Source organism: Mercenaria mercenaria, chromosome 11, assembly GCF_021730395.1.
Source record: "Mercenaria mercenaria strain notata chromosome 11, MADL_Memer_1, whole genome shotgun sequence".
Lineage (NCBI taxonomy): Eukaryota > Metazoa > Mollusca > Bivalvia > Venerida > Veneridae > Mercenaria > Mercenaria mercenaria.
In genome coordinates this window covers 43,894,305-43,914,391 of record NC_069371.1, presented here as the reverse complement: position 1 = coordinate 43,914,391, position 20,087 = coordinate 43,894,305, and the positions used below count along the sequence as shown (strand labels likewise).

The following is a 20,087-nucleotide window of genomic DNA, read 5'->3' as shown; positions in this document are numbered from 1 at the left end:
AAGAAGTAGCACAAAGGGATTGAAATGAGACAAACCAAATAAAGAGGTATAGATACTTAACCCTTAGCCTGCTGGCGGCAGATGATTCTGCCTTTGCGACCAGTGCAGACCAAGATCAGCCTGCACATCCGTGCAGTCTGATCATGGTCTGCACTGTTCGCTATTCAGTCAGTAAATTTTCAGTGAAAACCCCTTTGAATAGTAAGTGGTACTGTCCAAATTGAAAGATGGACCAGTCCATTATAGAAATATAGCAGGGTTAGGGTTAAAATAAGATTTTAACTGTATAAGCAACTCAAATTTCAAATAGTCCTTTTATTGATTATCATACGATGAATGAATATTGTGATAACACGTGATATAAACTAAAATTTTGGAGTTCAATCATACACGAAATTCACTCATTAAAATGTTGTTGAATATATTTTTACAGACAGTAGAATTCATTCATACACTAAATTATATGTGTTAAAATAACGAATAAACTCATATTTGATTATACTGACCTAACCTGCATATTTATTAATCTGAAGAATAGATTATCTAAGCACGAATGTTCCTTAAAAGGCAAGGTAATGAAATGTAAATTATGACAAATGAGAAATCTTTAATAATATCCTCCGTATAAATAATGTGAACATTGTGTCTTATTATATCACTCAATTTGCCATCGGCTTTGTTGTGGACAGGTATATATGCTTTTTTAACAGTCTTTCACTAAAATACGTTTATGCTAGTTTTAATAAACATAGCCTGTAATTACTTAATTTTGAAAATGGATTGTCAATATAGTCTTTAAAATAAATGTCTATAGTCTTTACAGTAGATCGTGCATTGTTAAATACTTAATTGATATTAATTTAATTTATTAATCGTAAATGACTTTATGGATGGAATATTACTGCAAACATTACTGCAAACATTCTTTAAAGCAGAACGTTGACACTTTGATGAAAATATTAAGGTAAATAATTGGTTTTATTAAAATTCGTCACTGGAAAAGGAATAACTTGAATAAATATATATATTAATCGAGTATTCCTGTTAACCAGTAATTTATTTTCATTAAAGTAGTTAAGCGTCTGTGATGCTAATGAATCAGTAGATCTACTGTTAAGCTTTTATGTAAACAAGTAGAATAGTAACAAATACATGCATATAAGCAAATGACAATGATAATTCTTTGCTGAGAATTATTCTTAGTTTGTTGGGGTTTTTTTTCTCAAAGAAATCATCTTTTAATGTCGATTAACAAACAAATATTTATTGTACGATGGTAAATTTCGGACGGCTGGTATGTTGCTTTTGGTCTGTCGCCGGATCTTTCTGGTCGCTGGTCTAGAATAACATCTCAGGGTTACACTACCTCCCCCCCCCCCCCACCTCTCCCCCAATTAGTGCTCAGACATGTTCCAAGTGAAGAAGCCCTCCATCTGGTTTGCCGTAAGTTGGTGACTTTATTCAGGCACGTGTTCATGTCTCGGCAATTCACCTAATAGGCATCAGGGATAGAAAATTTATCTATCATACGAGTACATCCATCTAAAAAATGCACAGAAATGCACCTCGGCTTCAAGCAGAAATCCTGCCTTGCTCATATTGTATAGATGCGAAGTAAATATAACCATAAAAGTTCATGAGTGTGTTGCCCTTAAAGTATTTTATTATCTGTGTCATGGCTTTTATTAACATGTATACTTACTTCGTAAAAAAAATTACATGGAAGTTGTGCAGTTAGTATTGCGTAAATATGTAATTTGAAGGAAAACAATTTACGTCATGCATTTACGTTAGTTTTTCAATACCAATGGAATAAGATTTCTATCTGCTTTGATTTCTATTGATACTTATTACTCCTTATTACATACACTATTCTATTCCCCGTTAAGTTACACTGGTAGCGGAAACGTCAATATTTTTCCATACACTGACGCCTGAATTTCATATCGGGTGCGTGACGTAATTCAGTGTATTGATGCACTATTTTTTTCTATTTAGTTCAGTATTGTCAGTCCTATTCAGGCTATTGAACATATTTATGATATTTACATAATATTTATACGTGTAGATGCGTATGTAATAAAAAAGTTATTATCTTTGCATCGGGAAATATGCACTCGTTCTTCAGCGGAAGAATATTGCGCTCCTAAAGTCGCGCAATATTTCCACTGAAGTCCCGATACAAAGCTAATAACCTATAATTATCGCTTCTTCTTACAGATTCTTAGACATGTACCACTTTGTTTTCATTGTGTGTTTGTCGGTTTTAAATCTGGTAGATGCCTGTGTAGATTACACGGAATGTACACTACCTGACGGAAAAGTGGGGATGTGTTACAAAAAAATGTGTCACGGAAAAGTCAACGATGCTCAAAGAGAGAATCTGACATTCACAATCGTGGTGAAATATCCGGAGTCTGTTTTACAGGTATGATTGTTTTCATAGATTTTGAAAAAATAAAACAGTAACATTAAAACACCTCAGTCAGTAATTATTTTACAATCGTCAAAAAGCGAGACAAATGTTTTCTAAATACTTTGGTTCATCCTATAATATTTATTTAATTATCAATAATATTTATATATTTCTGGAAAACAACACAGAATGTCACACATAAAATGCTTTCTTAGTCGCTCCATCAAATCATTGGCACTCTTGAAAGTTTGCATCCGAAAAAAATCCCCGTTGACCTTTGGAAACTATACATTTGAATATTTAGTGTTAATTCTGAGGTATGATCATAGTATCAATTATCTATTACAGAGCCATGGACGAACAACATTATACATTCGAGGCAATGGGCTCTGTCTAAATTGGAACAAGGGTAAACGTCTCTCAAAGATTAGTAATGATACATGGGGGATAAACATCACATATAAATCAGTTGTAACCAAATATCAATGCCAAACACGTTCAAAACCCGTCTTTCTTCCTGGCAATAAACTTCAGTACCGTGCACTGGCGGATGACTGCGACGATATGGTGGGTGCTAACTTCTCCATTAATCTTCCAATATCTAAAACATCGCTGTACTTTGTGGAGAAACCTGTCTTTATTTCATACCCGTGGTTTTATCAGAAAACGGGTGTTATTAGTAGTTTTTTGATAAATTCTACATACATCGGCAAAGAGAGAAATGTAACGATGTATACACCTCCCAGTTTTAATGAAAATACATATAAAACTTATCCTGTGGTATTTGTTCTGGATCTCAATCTACATTTTGCTAAATACTTCAAGAAAAATCTGGAAGGTCCAATTTATCCGCATGCAGTGTCAGAAGAATATGCAATAATAGGGTTTGGTGATTACAGAAATGATGGAAAAGAAAGGTTTGATCTGCTTGCACCAATTGTTAGTCCATTTTTGTTTTGTATAAATGGCACGTTTGAAGATAACTGTGATGGTTGTGTACCGGAAAATGCAACATTCCCCAATGACTTTTTCCCATATCTTTTGGATTTCTGTGGAAGGAAAGTCAAAATCGGTGGACTAGCTGACAACATGTTAGATTTCTTAGTGAAAGAAGCTCTCCCATTTGCCAACAAGCTCGCTTTAACGCGATTGCAAACTGAAAACGTAGGCATAATGGGATATTCGCTCGGAGGACTCATGTCTTGCTACGCCGTTTGGACACGCCCAAATGTGTTTTCCTTCGCTGCCTGTCAGTCGTCCTCATTCTGGTGGCCAATAAACAATTCATCTTATTTCGAAGTTGATTTCCATTTCATTAACAAGACGCTTAAAAACCCTTTGTTTCATAATAATCGCCCCGAACAAAAGATCTACTTAGACGCAGGAGGAGGCGAACTCCCGATAGCAGCACCATGGTATATGTTACAAGCTACTCTTGAGACTGCAAGTATCATCACAGATTTTGAACACTACACGTTAGACAAAAATGTCTGGGTGCATGTTCACCCATTCAAAAATCATACTTACATTGAATGGGGTAAAAGGATGGGTCAAGCATTAGCAACACTTCTCCCGGCTGGCGGAACACAAAGAATACCATCACGCATAGCTGCGCATGCGAGTGGAAGAGAAAAAATGCTAAGTGGATTAGAAATAGGTCAAATGTTAACTATATAGGAGAAGCACGTAAAGGCTGGAAAGCTTGAGCCTTTTAAATAAGATTCTATGTGTTATTATTATGCAAGGCATCAAGTCAAATGATTGTTTTTCTCCATATTGCCTGTATCAAACGCTGTTAAGATACCAAATTATTGTGTATATTGAAACAAGCACAAGTGTTGTTGAGGATTGCTTCAATAACCAAAAAAAAAAAAAAGAAAAGAAAAAAAAAGCAACAAACTCTTTACATAATTTTGTACAGGAAAACAGCAGCCAAATTAGCCAAGAAGCCATAGTGACAACAGTTAATAACTAAACCATGAACATGCCAGTGACATTAGCCATTAGCTTAAATATTGTGCTTTAAGTACAATAACATCACATCACATATTTTATCAATTTTAATAGGACGCTTCATGACAGACTAATAAAAATGACATGATGGTTATTTATGTTTTTAAAAGACTGTTTTAAAACCTCCACCATGTTATCTTATTTCTATGTTCCACATTCTATTTCTAAAATGGGATTCAGATGAAACAAGTGAAATGATCGATCAAACTAAAATGAAAGTTAAACGCTCAATTTGTGTGTCATAAAGATGTCTTTACCATAATTTAAATAACTTATTCCGTTTCAATAACAAGAACCTCATTAATAGCTAAATTCTTGATATACAATCATTTAGTAAACACGGTTAGTGACAATGGTGTTGACATTGATGCAATCATCCCAAAATGCAACTTAAATTTGGTCTCCATGCAAGCTTGAGATATACAATGTTTGCTCGCAATACCTCATATTGACTGAAAACATTATTTCTGTAATAGTATTAATAAATTTCATTAAAGCAATTTAAATTTCCCGTTCGCGTTATTTTTATATTAAGTTTGGTGTACACATCACATTCTAAACTGAAGTAACTGAGCGAAATCCATCTTTTCCAGTTCTAACTTATGGTTACCTAGGAATTGTCTATGGTGATATTTTGTTTTAGCAATCAGTCGGTATCAACTACAGCTACATGATCTATTTGACCGTAACAAATAGAAACGTGGTAAAGGGTGTTCTAATATTTTGATAGCTGCAATAAATGGAATTAAAATACATTCTCCTTTAAAACTAGAAAACTTTTTAAATGTTATTTTCGTGCGTTTATGACGTATGTTATACAAATGCACTTTGCTCCTAAAGACAGTACACGGTTCGCAGCTAGAATGGTATGTTATTCTGTTTTATAAATATGCGTTTTGAAAGTTGAAAGTTGAAAACGGTACCTTTTGTAAACTCATGAAATAAAGTTTGACATGAAATGCAATACATGTGATACAGAAATTGGGCTATGGAAAATAACTGTTTATTCCAGAAGCCGACGAAGAGAAATAATCCTTAGAAAGAAAGAAAGGGCATGCTTCAAAGCCCAAAAGCTATCTTACGGGCTAAGTAAACTAAGATATATTGAGGATTCTGACAGTAAGAATAAACTTTTAATAGCAGACGTCCTACAATTCAGAAAAATGTAAAAACATATCACCGCTCATTTGCATTCAGCCTTATAACATTCGGTATGTAATATTTTAACAAAAGAGACAAATGTATTGTATATTCGATTTAGATCTATGAAAAATAGAATGTCTCTACTTTTTAAAATGGATGAATTGTCTAATTTGACTAAAGCCGAGTTAATGGTTAACTGTAAAACAGAGTCAGACAGTGCTGCTACTCATAAGACGGATAGATATTTAAGTGGTAGTTGCGTGTCTTGTATTTTTAACTGTCGAGAGTTTTATATTACATATATTTTAATGGAGTAAACGTTCAGGAACCATCCACAAGATACAGTATCATTAAAGGAGGGGAAAAGGAAGAGAGAAATGAAACGTGAACTATGCAACCTATAGTTCTATCGCATCTACAAGCTGGATCATCAAAAGAAACAGGTAGTTGCGCTGGAAGTAGAAAGAAGAAAATGTTAAATTTGTTTTAAAATATGTGTTACCAAACAAATACTTATAATAGAACTGTGAGTACAGGATAGGGTTTGCCTACTGGAATCGTGGTTTCGGCATAGACATTTTTAGAATGGAGACTTTTCAGACGATAAATATCTCTGTCCGGAGCATATACGCAATTTCAATATGTAACGGACTTTTTATATATCTTCATCATATCATAACTTTACTTTTTATTGCTTAATCCAATACAACATGTCACATGTCATCTCAATCATTGTCAGTATTACTGGTTCGAATGCTTTTACAAAATCCTGTCATATCCTCTCGTTTATCAAACTCTACACGATTGTTACAACGTCTCATCGAAAACTAAAACAGTGTTATTGTTTCTCACTTACTGTGTTACCAAGTATCAACGACGGAGATTTCATCTGAGGAAGATGAAAATGTATGCGTGGAACACAGGATATGTGCAGAGACAATCATTCGCTAGACAAGAGATAATAAAAAAAGGAATTTCGTTGTATAAAGCGCAAGTATTTAACAGTATATAGGAAATATTCATATTGACATAAACGTGTTCATGGCTAAATAGCTGTGAAATGTTACAAATGCAAGAAGTCATTTTCAGATATGTACGACATTAGACAACACGCATGGTCAATTCATTAAGGTTTGAAAATGTTATGTGAAATTTGTAGCTAGCACTATTACAACAGATTTACTCTGATAAAATATGTGTTAACAGAGCATTCAAAACTATAAATTTGAAATGTATCGACAAGTTTTATGGAAAGCTTAGTTATTAAAGGCACAAAGACAAATACCTAGATTCAAGACTTTATGGGTGTTATACATGTAGTAAATGTTTCGGTTATAAAACGCACATTGAAGCATTGTAAGGAGAAAGAAACAACATTTAAGTATGACACATGCGAAACATATTTACTTTTAAACTGCTACACTAAATGGAAATGTGGTCCAAAGATGTTGCTAAGAAGTTGTGGCAAAGCGTTTTTATGTCGACAGTCTTTGCCCCGCCATAACACATCCTTGATGAAGTTTTATTGTGGAAGCTTCTTTAATCGTATCATTCATGCAGTATCTGCATTTAAAATCCTTTATTTCGCATAAATGTGCTTAGTTCAGACTCCGCACCTAAACAGGTCGATTTTGTAATAAATATTTATTGTATCACCTTCGAAGAATATTTAAAACTTGGAATTGTTATATAACCTGAGCTAGAATCATCATTATTCTCCCCTTTACCCATTCTACCTCGATTATCCAAAGAATAAAGATGCTGTTGTATTGGCCCTGTCGTCGCGTTGGCATCGATATCGCCGCTTATCAATTTCACTGTATCTTCTTAACCACTGCCCTTATTAATATAAAACTTCTTATATGGGTCTAGAAAAGGAGTAGATATCTGGTAAGTCATGGTCACATATCCTTAAGGTCAAGGTCACTAGGGTCAAATATTTTAATAGTTCCGGCTAAAGTTTTTCGGGAAGTTGAAATTAAAAAGTTTGTCGTAAAACTTTAGCCAACATTATTACATTTTTTGACCACAGTGATCAGAACCTTTGTGGTACCTGACACTAAACAGTCGAATATCTGCCTCTCTGCCTCTTAACAAGACCATTTATTAATGATAGGTACAACACTTACTTAGGTACGTCACAAGGTGAAAATGTGCATTTTTGACTTTTTCAGGGGCCATAACTCTGAAAATAGGGGGCGGAGCCAGACAAAAAATAGGAGGTACACAAGTTCATATCATGACAAAGACTCATACAAGATTTAATCAATTTATATGAAATACTTTTTGAGCTAGGCGCTTCATATCATGATTAAGACTCATGCAAGGTTTCATGAATCTGTATCAAATACTTTTTGAGCTAGGCATGTCACAAGGTGAAAATGTGCATTTTTGACTATTTCAGGAGCCGTAACTCTAAAAATAGGGGGCGGAGTCAAACGAAAAATAGGAGGTGCGCAAGTTCATATCATGATAAAGACTCATGAAAAGTTTTATCAATTTATATCAAGTACTTTTTCAGCTAGGCGCGTCACGAACTTCAGACGGACAAGACCAAATCTATATGCCCCCCACCACTCATGGAGGGCACAAAAAGGCTAAGTAAAAACTTGGGTACAGTTTCATCAAAATGAAAGAAATGGTTCAGAAACCTATGTCATTATGTTGGTTTACCATGCGGAAAGCATGTATGATGTTCATTTTGTTGTAATTAGTGATAAATGAGATATGAGTTTGCTGACAAACAAGGTATACATACGACGCATGGGGTATCGCAACAGCTCTGGTGCGAATTAATAATTGAGCGAAGTGGATTGGACGATAGTTATTCTGACACCTCAAAAATAACAGTGATCATCTTTTGACCACAGACAATCATCTGGTGAAGTTTGTACACTGCGTAAAAAGGTTTCTCCAGTTATTAAGCAGAAATTGGTTTTAGTTTGAGGGTTAGTGTGACCCTGACATTTGACCTTACAGAAATCATCTACTGACCACAGGCAGTCATCTGGTGAAGTTTGTAAACTGCGTAAAAAGGTTTCTCCAGTTATTAAGCAGAAATTGGTTTTAGTTTGAGGGTTAGTGTGACCCTGACATTTGACCTTACAGAGGTCATCTACTGACCACAGGCAGTCATCTTATTTTGATTAATCACGGAAGATTAACCACTGTATATATAGGTTCAAGCCGTCTCCAGTTATTTAGAGAATCTGGTTAGTCACTGTGAATTCGGTCTTTGCCCTTCTGACCCCGAAGACGAGTCTTCTACTGACACTCACCCCATAATAATTATACTGTTCAAATGTGTCGAAACAACTTGCAGTCTGAAGGTCACTATGACAACCTAGCTATTGATCAACAGACAATTAGCGCATTTTACTGAACAAAGGGAACAAGAGCTTGTAGAACACGAAATGACTCCCTTAATGCATTCAGTAACTGCACAAGGAACAGAAATTATTCTGTCACTGTGCACTGGACGTTTGATGTACTGACCTCAAATCAATAATTATGGGTCATTTACCAGTCATAAGTGACCTCTGTATCAAATGTGATCTTACATCAAAGCATTCTCTAATTATTTGGCAGAAACGTTCTACTGTTCTGGGTCAATGTGACCTTGACCTTTGACATACTGACCTCAAAATCATTAGGGTGTCATCTGTTGGTCCTGATCAACCATCCTATTAAGTTTTGTGATCCTAGGCCTAAGGGTCCTCATGTTATCGTCCGGAAACGGATAAAATGTTCCGGGTCACTGTGACCTTGACCTTTGACCTACTGATATCAAAATCAATAGCGGTCATCTGTTGGTCATGACCAACCTACCTATCAACTTTCATTATTCTAGGCCCAAGCGTTCTCAGGTTCTAATCCGGAAACCATTTAAACCGTTTCAGGTCACTGTGACTATCGCCGTTTGGGATGCTCAGTGTTTTGGGTATTTATGGGTTCTAATATGGGCTTGTCGGCTTGACCTTTGGATTACTGACCTTAAAATTAAAAGGGTTCATTTGCTGGTCATGACTAACCATCCTATCAACTTTCATTATCCTAGGCCCAAGAATTCTTGAAATATCATCCGGAAACCGATTGCTCTACGGGCCGACAGACTGACCAACCGACCAGCCGACATCTGAAAACAATATAACCCTCCTTCTTTGAAGGAAGTGGGGTTGGTGGGGGGAGGAAGGGGGGCATAATAATTATTGGTAATTTACAACTAGTTATTTGGCGAAAAACGTTCTACAGTTCTCGGTCAATGTGACCTTTGACCTGCTGGCCTCAAAATCAATAGGGGCCATCTGCTTGTCATGATCAACCTTCATATTACGTTTCGTGATCCTACGTCCAAGAGTTCTTAAGTTATCTTCCGGAAACGGTTTAACTGTTCCGGTCACTGTGACCTTTACCTTTGACCTACTGACCTTAATATCAACAAGAGCTCGTCGAACACGAAATGCCCCCCTTGATGCATTCAGTAATTGCACAAGGAACAGAAATTATTTGCTTACTGTAAACAAAATTCTACTGTTCTGGTTCAATGCGACATTGACCTTTGACCTATTGACCTCAAAAACAACAGGGTTCATCTGCTGGTCATGATCAACTTACCTATTAAGTTTAGTGATCCTAGGCCGAAGCATTCTCAAGGTATCGTCCTGAAAGGGTTTAACTGTTCCTGGTCAATGTGACATTGACCTTTAGCCTACAGACCTCAAAATCTATAGGGGCCATCTACAGGTCATGACCAACCTCCCTATCATGTTTCATGATCCTAGGCCCAAGCGTTCTTGAGTTATCGCCCGGAAACCGTTTCACTGTTCCTGGTCACTGTGACATTGACCTACTGATCTCAAAATCAATAAAGGTCATCTGCTGGTCATGACCAACCTCATGGAGGCGCATTTGCCAGAGGACAAACTTGAAACAATTAAAGAGTCACTTAAAGTCATGCAACGCCGTAAAAAGTCACATTAAAAGAACTTCAATCGTTGATCGGGCTACAAAATTTTGCTTGTGGAGTGATGAGACCTGGACGCGCTTTCCTTCGTCGACTCATTGATCTAACTATTGGCCTCAAACTCCCAAATCACAAACGTTGTCTTACCCTTGAAGCACGAGCTGATCTAACGGCATGGGGTACATTCATGGATCAGTTCAATGGAAAATCACTTTTTCTGGACACACGCTGGCAGTCTTCATTGTCCCTCCATTTATTTGCTTGGCCAAAATGCTATACTGCGTTTCATATTACATTTAAAGAGTTAGTACCTATCGTTATAGCAGTAGAATTGTTTTCAGAGCAGTTGGCAAATAAATGTGTCCCATTTCATTCAGACAACGAAGCTGTTGTAGCCATAATAAATAAACAATCATCTAAAGACAAAGATTTGATGAAGTTAGTTCGTCGCTTTGTCATTATTACCTTAAAATACAACATTTTATTTCGTGCACGGCATTTGCCTGGTTTGTCCAATAATCTGGCAGATTTGCTTTCTCGTCCTCAGGTGGAGAAATTTTGAAGGACTGCCCATATCAGAATTCGATTAGGATAGACTTACCACCAGCCAGTCTCGCCTTTTGAGGGCGACTCTCCACAAACTTTTAGAAAGTTCTTTGTCAGTGTCTAGTCGGCGAACATATAACAGAGCACTGGGGCTTTATAAGCAGTTTATCAATGACGTCTGCCAACCCCCAACCCCCACCCTCTTCCCTGCATCCATAACCAACATTATGATGTTCATCGCATATTGTTTTTCAAAGCAATTCGCACCGGCCACAGTCACGACTTATATCTCGGCTATTGGTTATTTTCATCAGCTGCATCGGTGGCCCGATGATACTGCTCATAAATCTCTGGCAGGTTATCGCAATCTTACAAAAAAAAGTGATGCACGACTGCCTATTACTGCCAACATCCTCCGCTCATTGATCCGTAGTTTACCTTACATTACATCATGTTCTTTCACTAGAGCATTGCTGCATGCAATGTTCTTGATAATGTTCTATGCTTTTCTCCGAGTTGGTGAGGTCACAAGTACTTCGTCACGTCCATCATTACTAAAGCAAGATGTGACTTTTCATCGTCACGGTTCCTCGGGAAAATTATTGAGTGTTGACCTCACAATCAGAAATTATAAACACAGTAGTGGATCCCCAAAAACACTTGTTGTATCTGCTAATATTGATCCTATCATGTGTCCAGTTCATAATCTCTGGGTTTACTGAAATATGCGCAGAGAAAGCGATGGCCCCTTGTTTGCCTTTATGAATGACGCCCCTATACCTCGCTCTTGTTTTACAAAACACCTTCAGTTGGCCTTGACATTCTCAGGTTATGACACTACCAAATACAAAAGCCATAGTTTTCGTATAGGTGCTGCTACAAAAGCCGCTGAGCAAGGGTTAGCTGAAATCCAGATTCAACAAATGGGTCGCCCGGTGGTCATCAAAAGCATATAAGAGCTATATTCGAATACCTATGTTACAGTGCTAATTAACTGCTTCTAATTGCTCCTAAGTTCATATAACCTTTTTGGGGACAAGGGCCCCTCTCAGGTTACTGTTATGTTCTTTTTGTATAATGTATATATGGTTCTATTCACATCTTTCTAGTGGTAACTAGTCATTAAATAAATTTACCATTCAAGATGGGAACAGAAACCGCTTGATTACATTAAGTTCCTTTTTTTTTGCCTCTTTTTTAATTTAGTTACGCTGTATGTTAGTCTATTGTATATCATGACTTTTATGTTTTTACCGCTGTCACGGGGACAAGGGCCTCTGACATTTTATTACTGACCTTATTATTCATCGGTGATATGAGGACAAGGGCCTCTGACATTGTCTCATCACAGACATTTTTGATGTACATATTCCTAGTTCCTTTATTTTGTCTCTGTTTTACTTTAGTTGCTGTATGTTAGTCTATTGTATATCATGACTTTTATTTTTTTACCGCTGTCACGGGGACAAGGGCCTCTGACATTTTATTACTGACTTTATTATTCATCGGTGTTATGAGGACAAGGGCCCCTGGCATTGTGTCATCACAGACTTTTTCGATGTACATATCCCTGTTGCAAATCCATTTTTCTTTACAACCTCGTGATGGGGACAAGGGCCTCTGGCAGTTTGTATACAAGTTTATTATTATGTGAAATTATTTGAAATGAGTTGTATTGCGCCATGGTTTTTGTTAAAACCTCTAATTCTACGTGCCTCCTTTCATCTTTGCAATTGAAGCAATTTGAACTAAAAGTACTTTAAATGTATATATTTTGTAACCATGGTGATACTTACCCTAACTTCTAGTCAGTATATTATACATATTATACATTAAATGCATGCGAACATACAATAATTTGCGAATTTTTGCCGTACGCGACATTAGATAATCACTTCCGGGCATGCGCAGAAGACCGCTCCAACTTTGGAATGAGCTACATCGATTAGAAACACAACCAAATTGGCACGGTGTTGGGATAAATATCGACCTGTCTGGAAAAACTGTAGCAAGCGCCTTTAATGTTCATAATATGATTAGACTTCAATTTTACATTTTAAGATACGACGATTCATCATGGTGTAAAAATGGAAAATATGTGAGTTGTAGCATTTTAACTTGTTCATGGTGTATCTTGTCAGTCACGAGAAAATCCTGATTCATGTTTCAGTGGTCATGGTCTTCGACAGGAATGCATTCAAATGTAAAGCTTACACGTGTTTGAACACGGACGACACGATGAAGTTGTGTTTTAAACTTTCATATACTAGTTAGCTACCCTGATTATGCGCTGCTGGGAAGAAGTCGCACTGAATGCTTTAGGTGTAGTATTTTGCGTGTGTATTTACCGACGGACTAGTTAGTTATAGACATGTTCTTTGCTTTCTTGCTTGGTTTCGCATCACAACGACACTACTATACCAATGAATGAAAAGGCGAAAATAATCAGTTCATTTGTATTGATTTGATATTTTCAAATTATTAACAACAAAACTCTTAAGTCCAGAAAATGCAAATTTATCAAATTGACCTGTGTATTTACTTTACTACATTTGTTTGTATACACATGTACTTTATTATCAAAGTTTCATTTTGAGTGATTGAATGATTGAATGTTTAAAAAGATCTTGAAGATCTATTGAAACAATGTTATGTCCGAAAAGCGCTTTCATTTTATTATTTTCTGTGCCATATCTCTTTAAGATCCACCCATGAATAATAAAATGGTCAAAAATCAGACATTGTCCCGTCCCATTAAAGTCACGAAATCGACTCTAAAATAAGTAACAGACCTATACCCGTTCCATAAAAGTCACGAAATTGTCTCTCAAATTTGTAACATTATGGTATACTAGATCCTTATAAATAAATATAATTTACAGTGTATTGTTTATTATTCAACGTACAAAATGTATTATCATTATCTCAAAAAACTTATATAACGATAAACATCAATCATCGAAGGGGAAGTTTCACAAATACATTTCTGAGTACTGTCAACTTAATATGTAAATGGCAATTTAAGCACGTTGATTGGTGAAAACCTTGTCAATAATTACGCATCAGCTTTTATCATAGTTTCCGGGTTCTGCATAATTTTGATGCTGAATTTGCAAATACTCAGTAGGTATAGAGGTACGATGATAGTTTGGGGGCTATCACTCAATGAAGGGACAATGCCGACAATAAATCTAAACGAATACCTTATTGGTCCCATTTAAGAGAGTTGCAAACATGTATGTCCATTTTTTTCGTTTATTTTATAATCATATCCCATTACATTGTCAACTGTGTATGTAATAATACTAAACAAAGGTAAATAAATGGTATTTTAATTGCAGTAACAATAGTTTACCTTTCACAGTATTAACAATTTATGTTTTGCTACTGCTTGGTACTGTAGTGCTTTCCATAAACTGGAAACGGGGACCACCGTGACTGAGCTCCCTTGCTCCTAACTTCTATGAGTTCGAGTCATGCCATACAGCAGGCGAACGTAAGGCGAATGTTTCTACCAAGGTAAACGTCTGTGCCTGATAATATAATCGTAGGTTACATCGGTGCATCAGCCTTCATTAAAAATAGAAAGAAGTATGTGCCTAACTGATAACTTTATAAAACATAACACGAAGTAGTAGCACAAAGGGATTGAAATGAGACAAACCAAATAAAGAGGCATAGATACTTAAAATAAGATTTTAACTGTATAAGCAACTCAAATTTCAAATTGTCCTTTTATTGATTATCATACGATGAATGAATATTATGATAAAATGTGATATAAACTAAAATTTTGGAGTTCAATCATACACGAAATGTTCTCATTAAAATGTCGTTGAATATATTTTACAGACAGTAGAATTCGTTCAAACACTAAATTATATGTGTTAAACTAACGAATAAACTCATACTTGATTATACGGACCTAACCTGCATATTTATTAATCTGAAGAATAGATTATCTAAGCACGTATTGTCCTTAACAGGCAAGGTAATGAAATGTAAATTATGACAATTGAGAAATCTTTAAAAATATCCTCCGTATAAATAATGTGAACATTGTGTCTTATTATATCACTCAATTTGCCATCGGCTTTGTTGTGGACAGGTATATATGCTTTTTTAACAGTCTTTCACTAAAATACGTTTATGCTAGTTTTAATAAACATAGCCTGTAATTACTTAATTTTGAAAATGGATTGTCAATATAGTCTTTAAAATAAATGTCTATAGTCTTTACAGTAGATCGTGCATTGTTAAATACTTAAATTGAAATTAATTTAATTTATTAATCGTAAATGACTTTATGGATGGAATATTACTGCAAACATTACTGCAAACATTCTTTAAAGCAGAACGTTGACACTTTGATGAAAATATTAAGGTAAATAATTGGTTTTATTAAAATTTGTCACTGGAAAAGGTATAGTTTGAATAAATATATTAATCGAGTATTCCTGTTAACCAGTAATTTACTTTCATGAAAGTAGTTAAGTGTCTGTGATGCTAATGAATCGGTAGATCTACTGTTAAGCTTTTATGTAAACAAGTAGAATAAGAACAAATACATGCATATAAGCAAATGACAATGATAATTCTTTGCTGAGAATTATTTTTAGTTTGTTGTTGTTGTTTTTTCTCAAAGAAATCATCTTTTAATGTCGATTAACAAACAAATATTTATTGTACGATGGTAAATTTCGGACGGCTAGTATGTTGCATTCGGTCCGTCGCCGGATCTTTCTGGTCGCTGGTCTAGAATAAAATTTGAGGGTTACACACCCCCCCTCCCCCAATTAGTGCTCAGACATGTTCCAAGTGAAGAAGCCCTCCATCTGGTTTGCCGTAAGTTGGTGACTTTATTCAGGCACGTGTTCATGTCTCGGCAATTGACCTAATAGGCATCAGGGATAGAAAATTTATCTATTATACGAGTACATCCATCTAAAAAAATGAGCAAAAATGCACCTCGGCATCAAGCAGAAATCCTGCCTTGCTCATATTGTATAGATGCGAAGTAAATATAACCATAAATGTTCATGAGTGTATTGCCTTTAAAGTCTTTTATTATCTGTGTCATGTGCTTTTATTAACATGTATACTTACTTCGTAAAATATTACATGGAAGTTGTGCAGTTAGTATTGCGGAAATATGTAATTTGAAGGAAAACAATTTACGTCATGCATTTACGTTAGTTTTTCAATACCAGTGGTATAAGATTTCTATCTGCTTTGGTTTCGTTTCTATTGATACTTATTACTCCTTATCGCTTCTTCTTACAGATTCTTAAACCGACATGTACCAGTTTGTTTTCATTGTGTGTTTGTCGGTTTTAAATCGTGTAGATTACACGGAATGTACACTACCTGACGGAAAAGTGGGGATGTGTTACAACAAAATGTGTCACGGAAAAGTCAACGATGCTCAAAGAGAGAATTTGACATTCACAATCGTGGTGAAATATCCGGAGTCTGTTTTACATGTATGATTATTTTCATAGATTTTGAAACAATAAAACAGTAACATTAAAACACCTCAGTCAGTAATTATTTTACAATCGTCAAAAAGCGAGACAAATGTTTTCTAAATACTTTGGTTCATCCTATAATATTTATTTAATTATCAATAATATTTATATATGTCTGGAAAACAACACAGAATGTCACACATAAAATGCTTTCTTAGTCGCTCCATCAAATCATTGGCACTCTTGAAATTTTGCATCCGAAAAAATATCCCCGTTGACATTTGGAAACTTTACATTTAGATATTTAGTGTTAATTCTGAGGTATGATAGTATCAATTATCTATTACAGAGCCATGGACGAACAACATTATACATTCGGGGCAATGGGCTCTGTCTAAATTGGAACAAGGGTAAACGTCTCTCAAAGATTAGTAATGATACATGGGGGATAAACATCACATATAAATCAGTTGTTACCAAATATCAATGTCAAACACGTTCAAAATCCGTCTATCTTCCTGGCAATAAACTTCAGTACCGTGTACTGGCGGATGACTGCGACGATATGGTGGGTGCTAACTTCTCCATTAATCTTCCAATATCTAAAACATCGCTGTACTTTGTAGAGAAACCTGTCTTTATTTCATACCCGTGGTTTTATCAGAAAACGGGTGTTATTAGTAGTTTTTTGATAAATTCTACATACATCGGCAAAGAGAGAAATGAAACGATGTATACACCTCCTAGTTTTAATGAAAATACATATAAAACTTATCCTGTGGTATTCGTTCTGGATCTCGATCTACATTTTGCTAAATACTTCAAGAACAATCTGGAAGGTCCAATTTATCCGCATGCAGTGTCAGAAGAATATGCAATAATAGGGTTTGGTGATTACAGAAATGATGGAAAAGAAAGGTATGATCTGCTTGCACCAATTGTTAGTCCATTTTTGTTTTCAAATTGTATAAATGGCACGTTTGAAGATAACTGTGATGGTTGTGTACCGGAAAATGCAACATATCCCAATGGCTTTATCCCATATCTTTTGGATTTCTGTGGAAGGAAAGTCAAAGTCGGTGGAGTAGCTGACAACATGTTAGATTTCTTAGTGAAAGAAGCTCTCCCATTTGCCAACAAGCTCGCTTTAACGCGATTGCAATCTGATAACTTAGGCATAATGGGATATTCGCTCGGAGGACTCATGTCTTGCTACGCCGTTTGGACACGCCCAAATGTGTTTTCCTTTGCTGCCTGTCAGTCGTCCCCATTCTTTTGGCCAATAAACAATTCATCTTATTTCGAATTTGATTTCCATTTCATTAACAAGACGCTTAAAAACCCTTTGTTTCATAATAATCGCCCCGAACAAAAGATCTACTTAGACGTAGGAGGAGGCGAATTCCCGATAGCTTCATGGAATATGGTACAAGCTACTCTTGAGACTGCAAGTATCATCACAGATTTTGAACACTACACGTTAGACAAAAATGTCTGGGTGCATGTTCACCCATTCAAAAATCATAGTGCCATTGAATGGGGTAAAAGGATGGGTCAAGCATTAGCAACACTTCTCCCGGCTGGCGAAACACAAAGAATACCATCACGCATAGCTGCGCATGCGAGTGGAAGAGAAAAAATGCTAAGTGGATTAGAAATAGGTCAAATGTTAACTATATAGGAGAAGCACGTAAAGGCTGGAAAGCTTGAGCCTTTTTGATAAGATTCTATGTGTTATTATTATGCAAGGCATAAAGTCAAATGATTGTTTTTCTCCATATTGACTGTATCAAACGTTGTTAAGATACCAAATTATTAAAATTTCTACCAAAGTTTGCAAGTGTATAGTGAAACAAGCACAAGTGTTGCTGAGGATTGATCAATAACCACACCCCCCCCCCCCCCCCCCCCCCACACCCCAAAAAAGCAACAAACTCTTTACATAATTTTGTACAGGAAAACAGCAGACAAATTAGCCAAGAAGCCATAGTGACAACAGTTAATAACTAAACCATGAACATGCCAGTGACATTAGCCATTAGCTTAAATATTGTGCTTTAAGTAGAATAACATCACATCACATATTTTATCAATTTTAATAGGACGCTTCATGACAGACTAATAAAAATGACATGATGGTTATTTATGTGGTTAAAAGACTGTTTTAAAACCTGCACCATGTTATCTTATTTCTATGTTCCACATTTTATTTCTAAAATGGGATTCAAATGAAACAAGTGAAATGATCGATATCAAACTAAAATGAAAGATAAACGCTCAATTCGTGTGTCATAAAGATGTCTTTGCCATAACTTAAATAACTTATTCTGTTTTAATAACAAGAACCTCATTAATAGCTAAAGTTCTTGATATACAATCATTTAGTAAACACGGTTAGTGACAATGGTGTTGACATTGATGCAATCATCCCAAAATGCAACTTAAATTTGGTCTCCATGCAAGCTTGAGATATATAATGTTTGCTCGCAATACCTCATATTGAGTGAAAACATTATTTCTGTAATAGTATTAATAAATTTCATTAAATCAATTTAAATTCCCCGTTCGCGTTATTTTTGTATTAAGTTACACATCACATTCTAAACTGAAGTAACTGAGCGAAATCCATCTTTTCCAGTTCTAACTTATGGTTACCTAGGAATTGTCTATGGTGACATTTTGTTTTAGCAATCAGTCGATATCAATTACAGCTACATGGTCTATTTGTCCGTAACAAATAGAAACGTGGTAAAGGGTGTTCTAATATTTTGATAGCTGCAATAAATGGAATTAAAATACTTTCTCCTTTAAAACTAGAAAACTTTTTAAATGTTATTTTCGTGCGTTTATGACGTATGTTATACAAATGCACTTTGCTCCTAAAGATAGTACACGGTTCGCATTTAGAATGGTATGTTATTCTGTTTTATAAATATGCGTTTTGAAAGTTGAAAGTTGAAAACGGTACCTTTGTAAACTCATGAAATAAAGCTTGACATGAAATGCAATACATGTGATACAGAAATTGGGCTATGGAAAATAACTGTTTATTCCAGAAGCTGACGAAGAGAAATAATCCTTAAAAAGTAAGAAAGGGCATGCTTCAAAGCCCAAAAGCCATCTTACGGGCTAAGTAAAACTAAGATATATTGAGGATTCTGGCAGTAGGAATAAACTTTTAATAGCAGACGTCCTACAATTCAGAAAAATGTAAAAACGTATCACCGCTCATCTGCATTCAGCTTTATAACATTCGGTATGTAATATTTTAACAAAAGAGACAAATGTATTGTATATTCGATTTAGATCTATGAAAAAAAGAATGTCTCTACATTTTAAAATGGATGAATTGTCTGATTTGACTAAAGCCGAGTTAATGGTTAACTGGAAAACAGCGTCAGACAGTGCTGCTACTCATAAGACGGATAGATATTTAAGTGGTAGTTGCGTGTCTTGTATTTTTAACTGTCGCGAGTTTTATATTACATATATTTTGATGGAGTAAACGTTCAGGAACCATCCACAGATACATCATTAA

The 20,087-nt window shown here is 35.6% G+C and overlaps 2 protein-coding genes across 3 annotated transcripts; both read left to right on the top strand.

The window, feature by feature from the left end:
• The first annotated feature begins 817 nt into the window (after window positions 1–817).
• On the top strand, window positions 818–4,315 carry LOC128546153 (uncharacterized). Its single transcript, XM_053517283.1, has 3 exons — window positions 818–964; window positions 2,221–2,428; window positions 2,765–4,315. Exons 1-3 carry the CDS (start codon window positions 879–881, stop codon window positions 4,091–4,093), a joined length of 1,623 nt encoding a protein of 540 aa, XP_053373258.1. The 5' UTR covers window positions 818–878; the 3' UTR covers window positions 4,094–4,315.
• Window positions 4,316–15,062: 10,747 nt separating this feature from the next.
• On the top strand, window positions 15,063–19,111 carry LOC123532769 (uncharacterized). Of its 2 annotated transcripts, none has more exons than XM_053517282.1 (3): window positions 15,063–15,189; window positions 16,365–16,564; window positions 16,899–19,111. In XM_053517282.1, exons 2-3 carry the CDS (start codon window positions 16,379–16,381, stop codon window positions 18,228–18,230), a joined length of 1,518 nt encoding a protein of 505 aa, XP_053373257.1. In that variant the 5' UTR covers window positions 15,063–15,189; window positions 16,365–16,378; the 3' UTR covers window positions 18,231–19,111. The 2 variants fall into 2 exon arrangements, with proteins under 2 accessions (XP_053373257.1, XP_053373256.1); XM_053517281.1 differs by lacking the exon at window positions 15,063–15,189 and adding an exon at window positions 15,240–15,465.
• The last annotated feature ends 976 nt before the right edge of the window (window positions 19,112–20,087 follow it).

Excerpts from the sequence above, each read along its gene's own strand:
- LOC128546153 (XM_053517283.1), top strand. The coding sequence starts at position 879 with ATGACTTTATGGATGGAATATTACTGCAAACATTACTGCAAACATTCT. Across the intron at positions 965-2,220 it reads ACTTTGATGAAAATATTAAG|ATTCTTAGACATGTACCACT; the intron begins GTAAATAATTGG and ends TTCTTCTTACAG. Across the intron at positions 2,429-2,764 it reads ATCCGGAGTCTGTTTTACAG|AGCCATGGACGAACAACATT; the intron begins GTATGATTGTTT and ends TATCTATTACAG.
- LOC123532769 (XM_053517282.1), top strand. The coding sequence starts at position 16,379 with ATGTACCAGTTTGTTTTCATTGTGTGTTTGTCGGTTTTAAATCGTGTA. Across the intron at positions 16,565-16,898 it reads ATCCGGAGTCTGTTTTACAT|AGCCATGGACGAACAACATT; the intron begins GTATGATTATTT and ends TATCTATTACAG.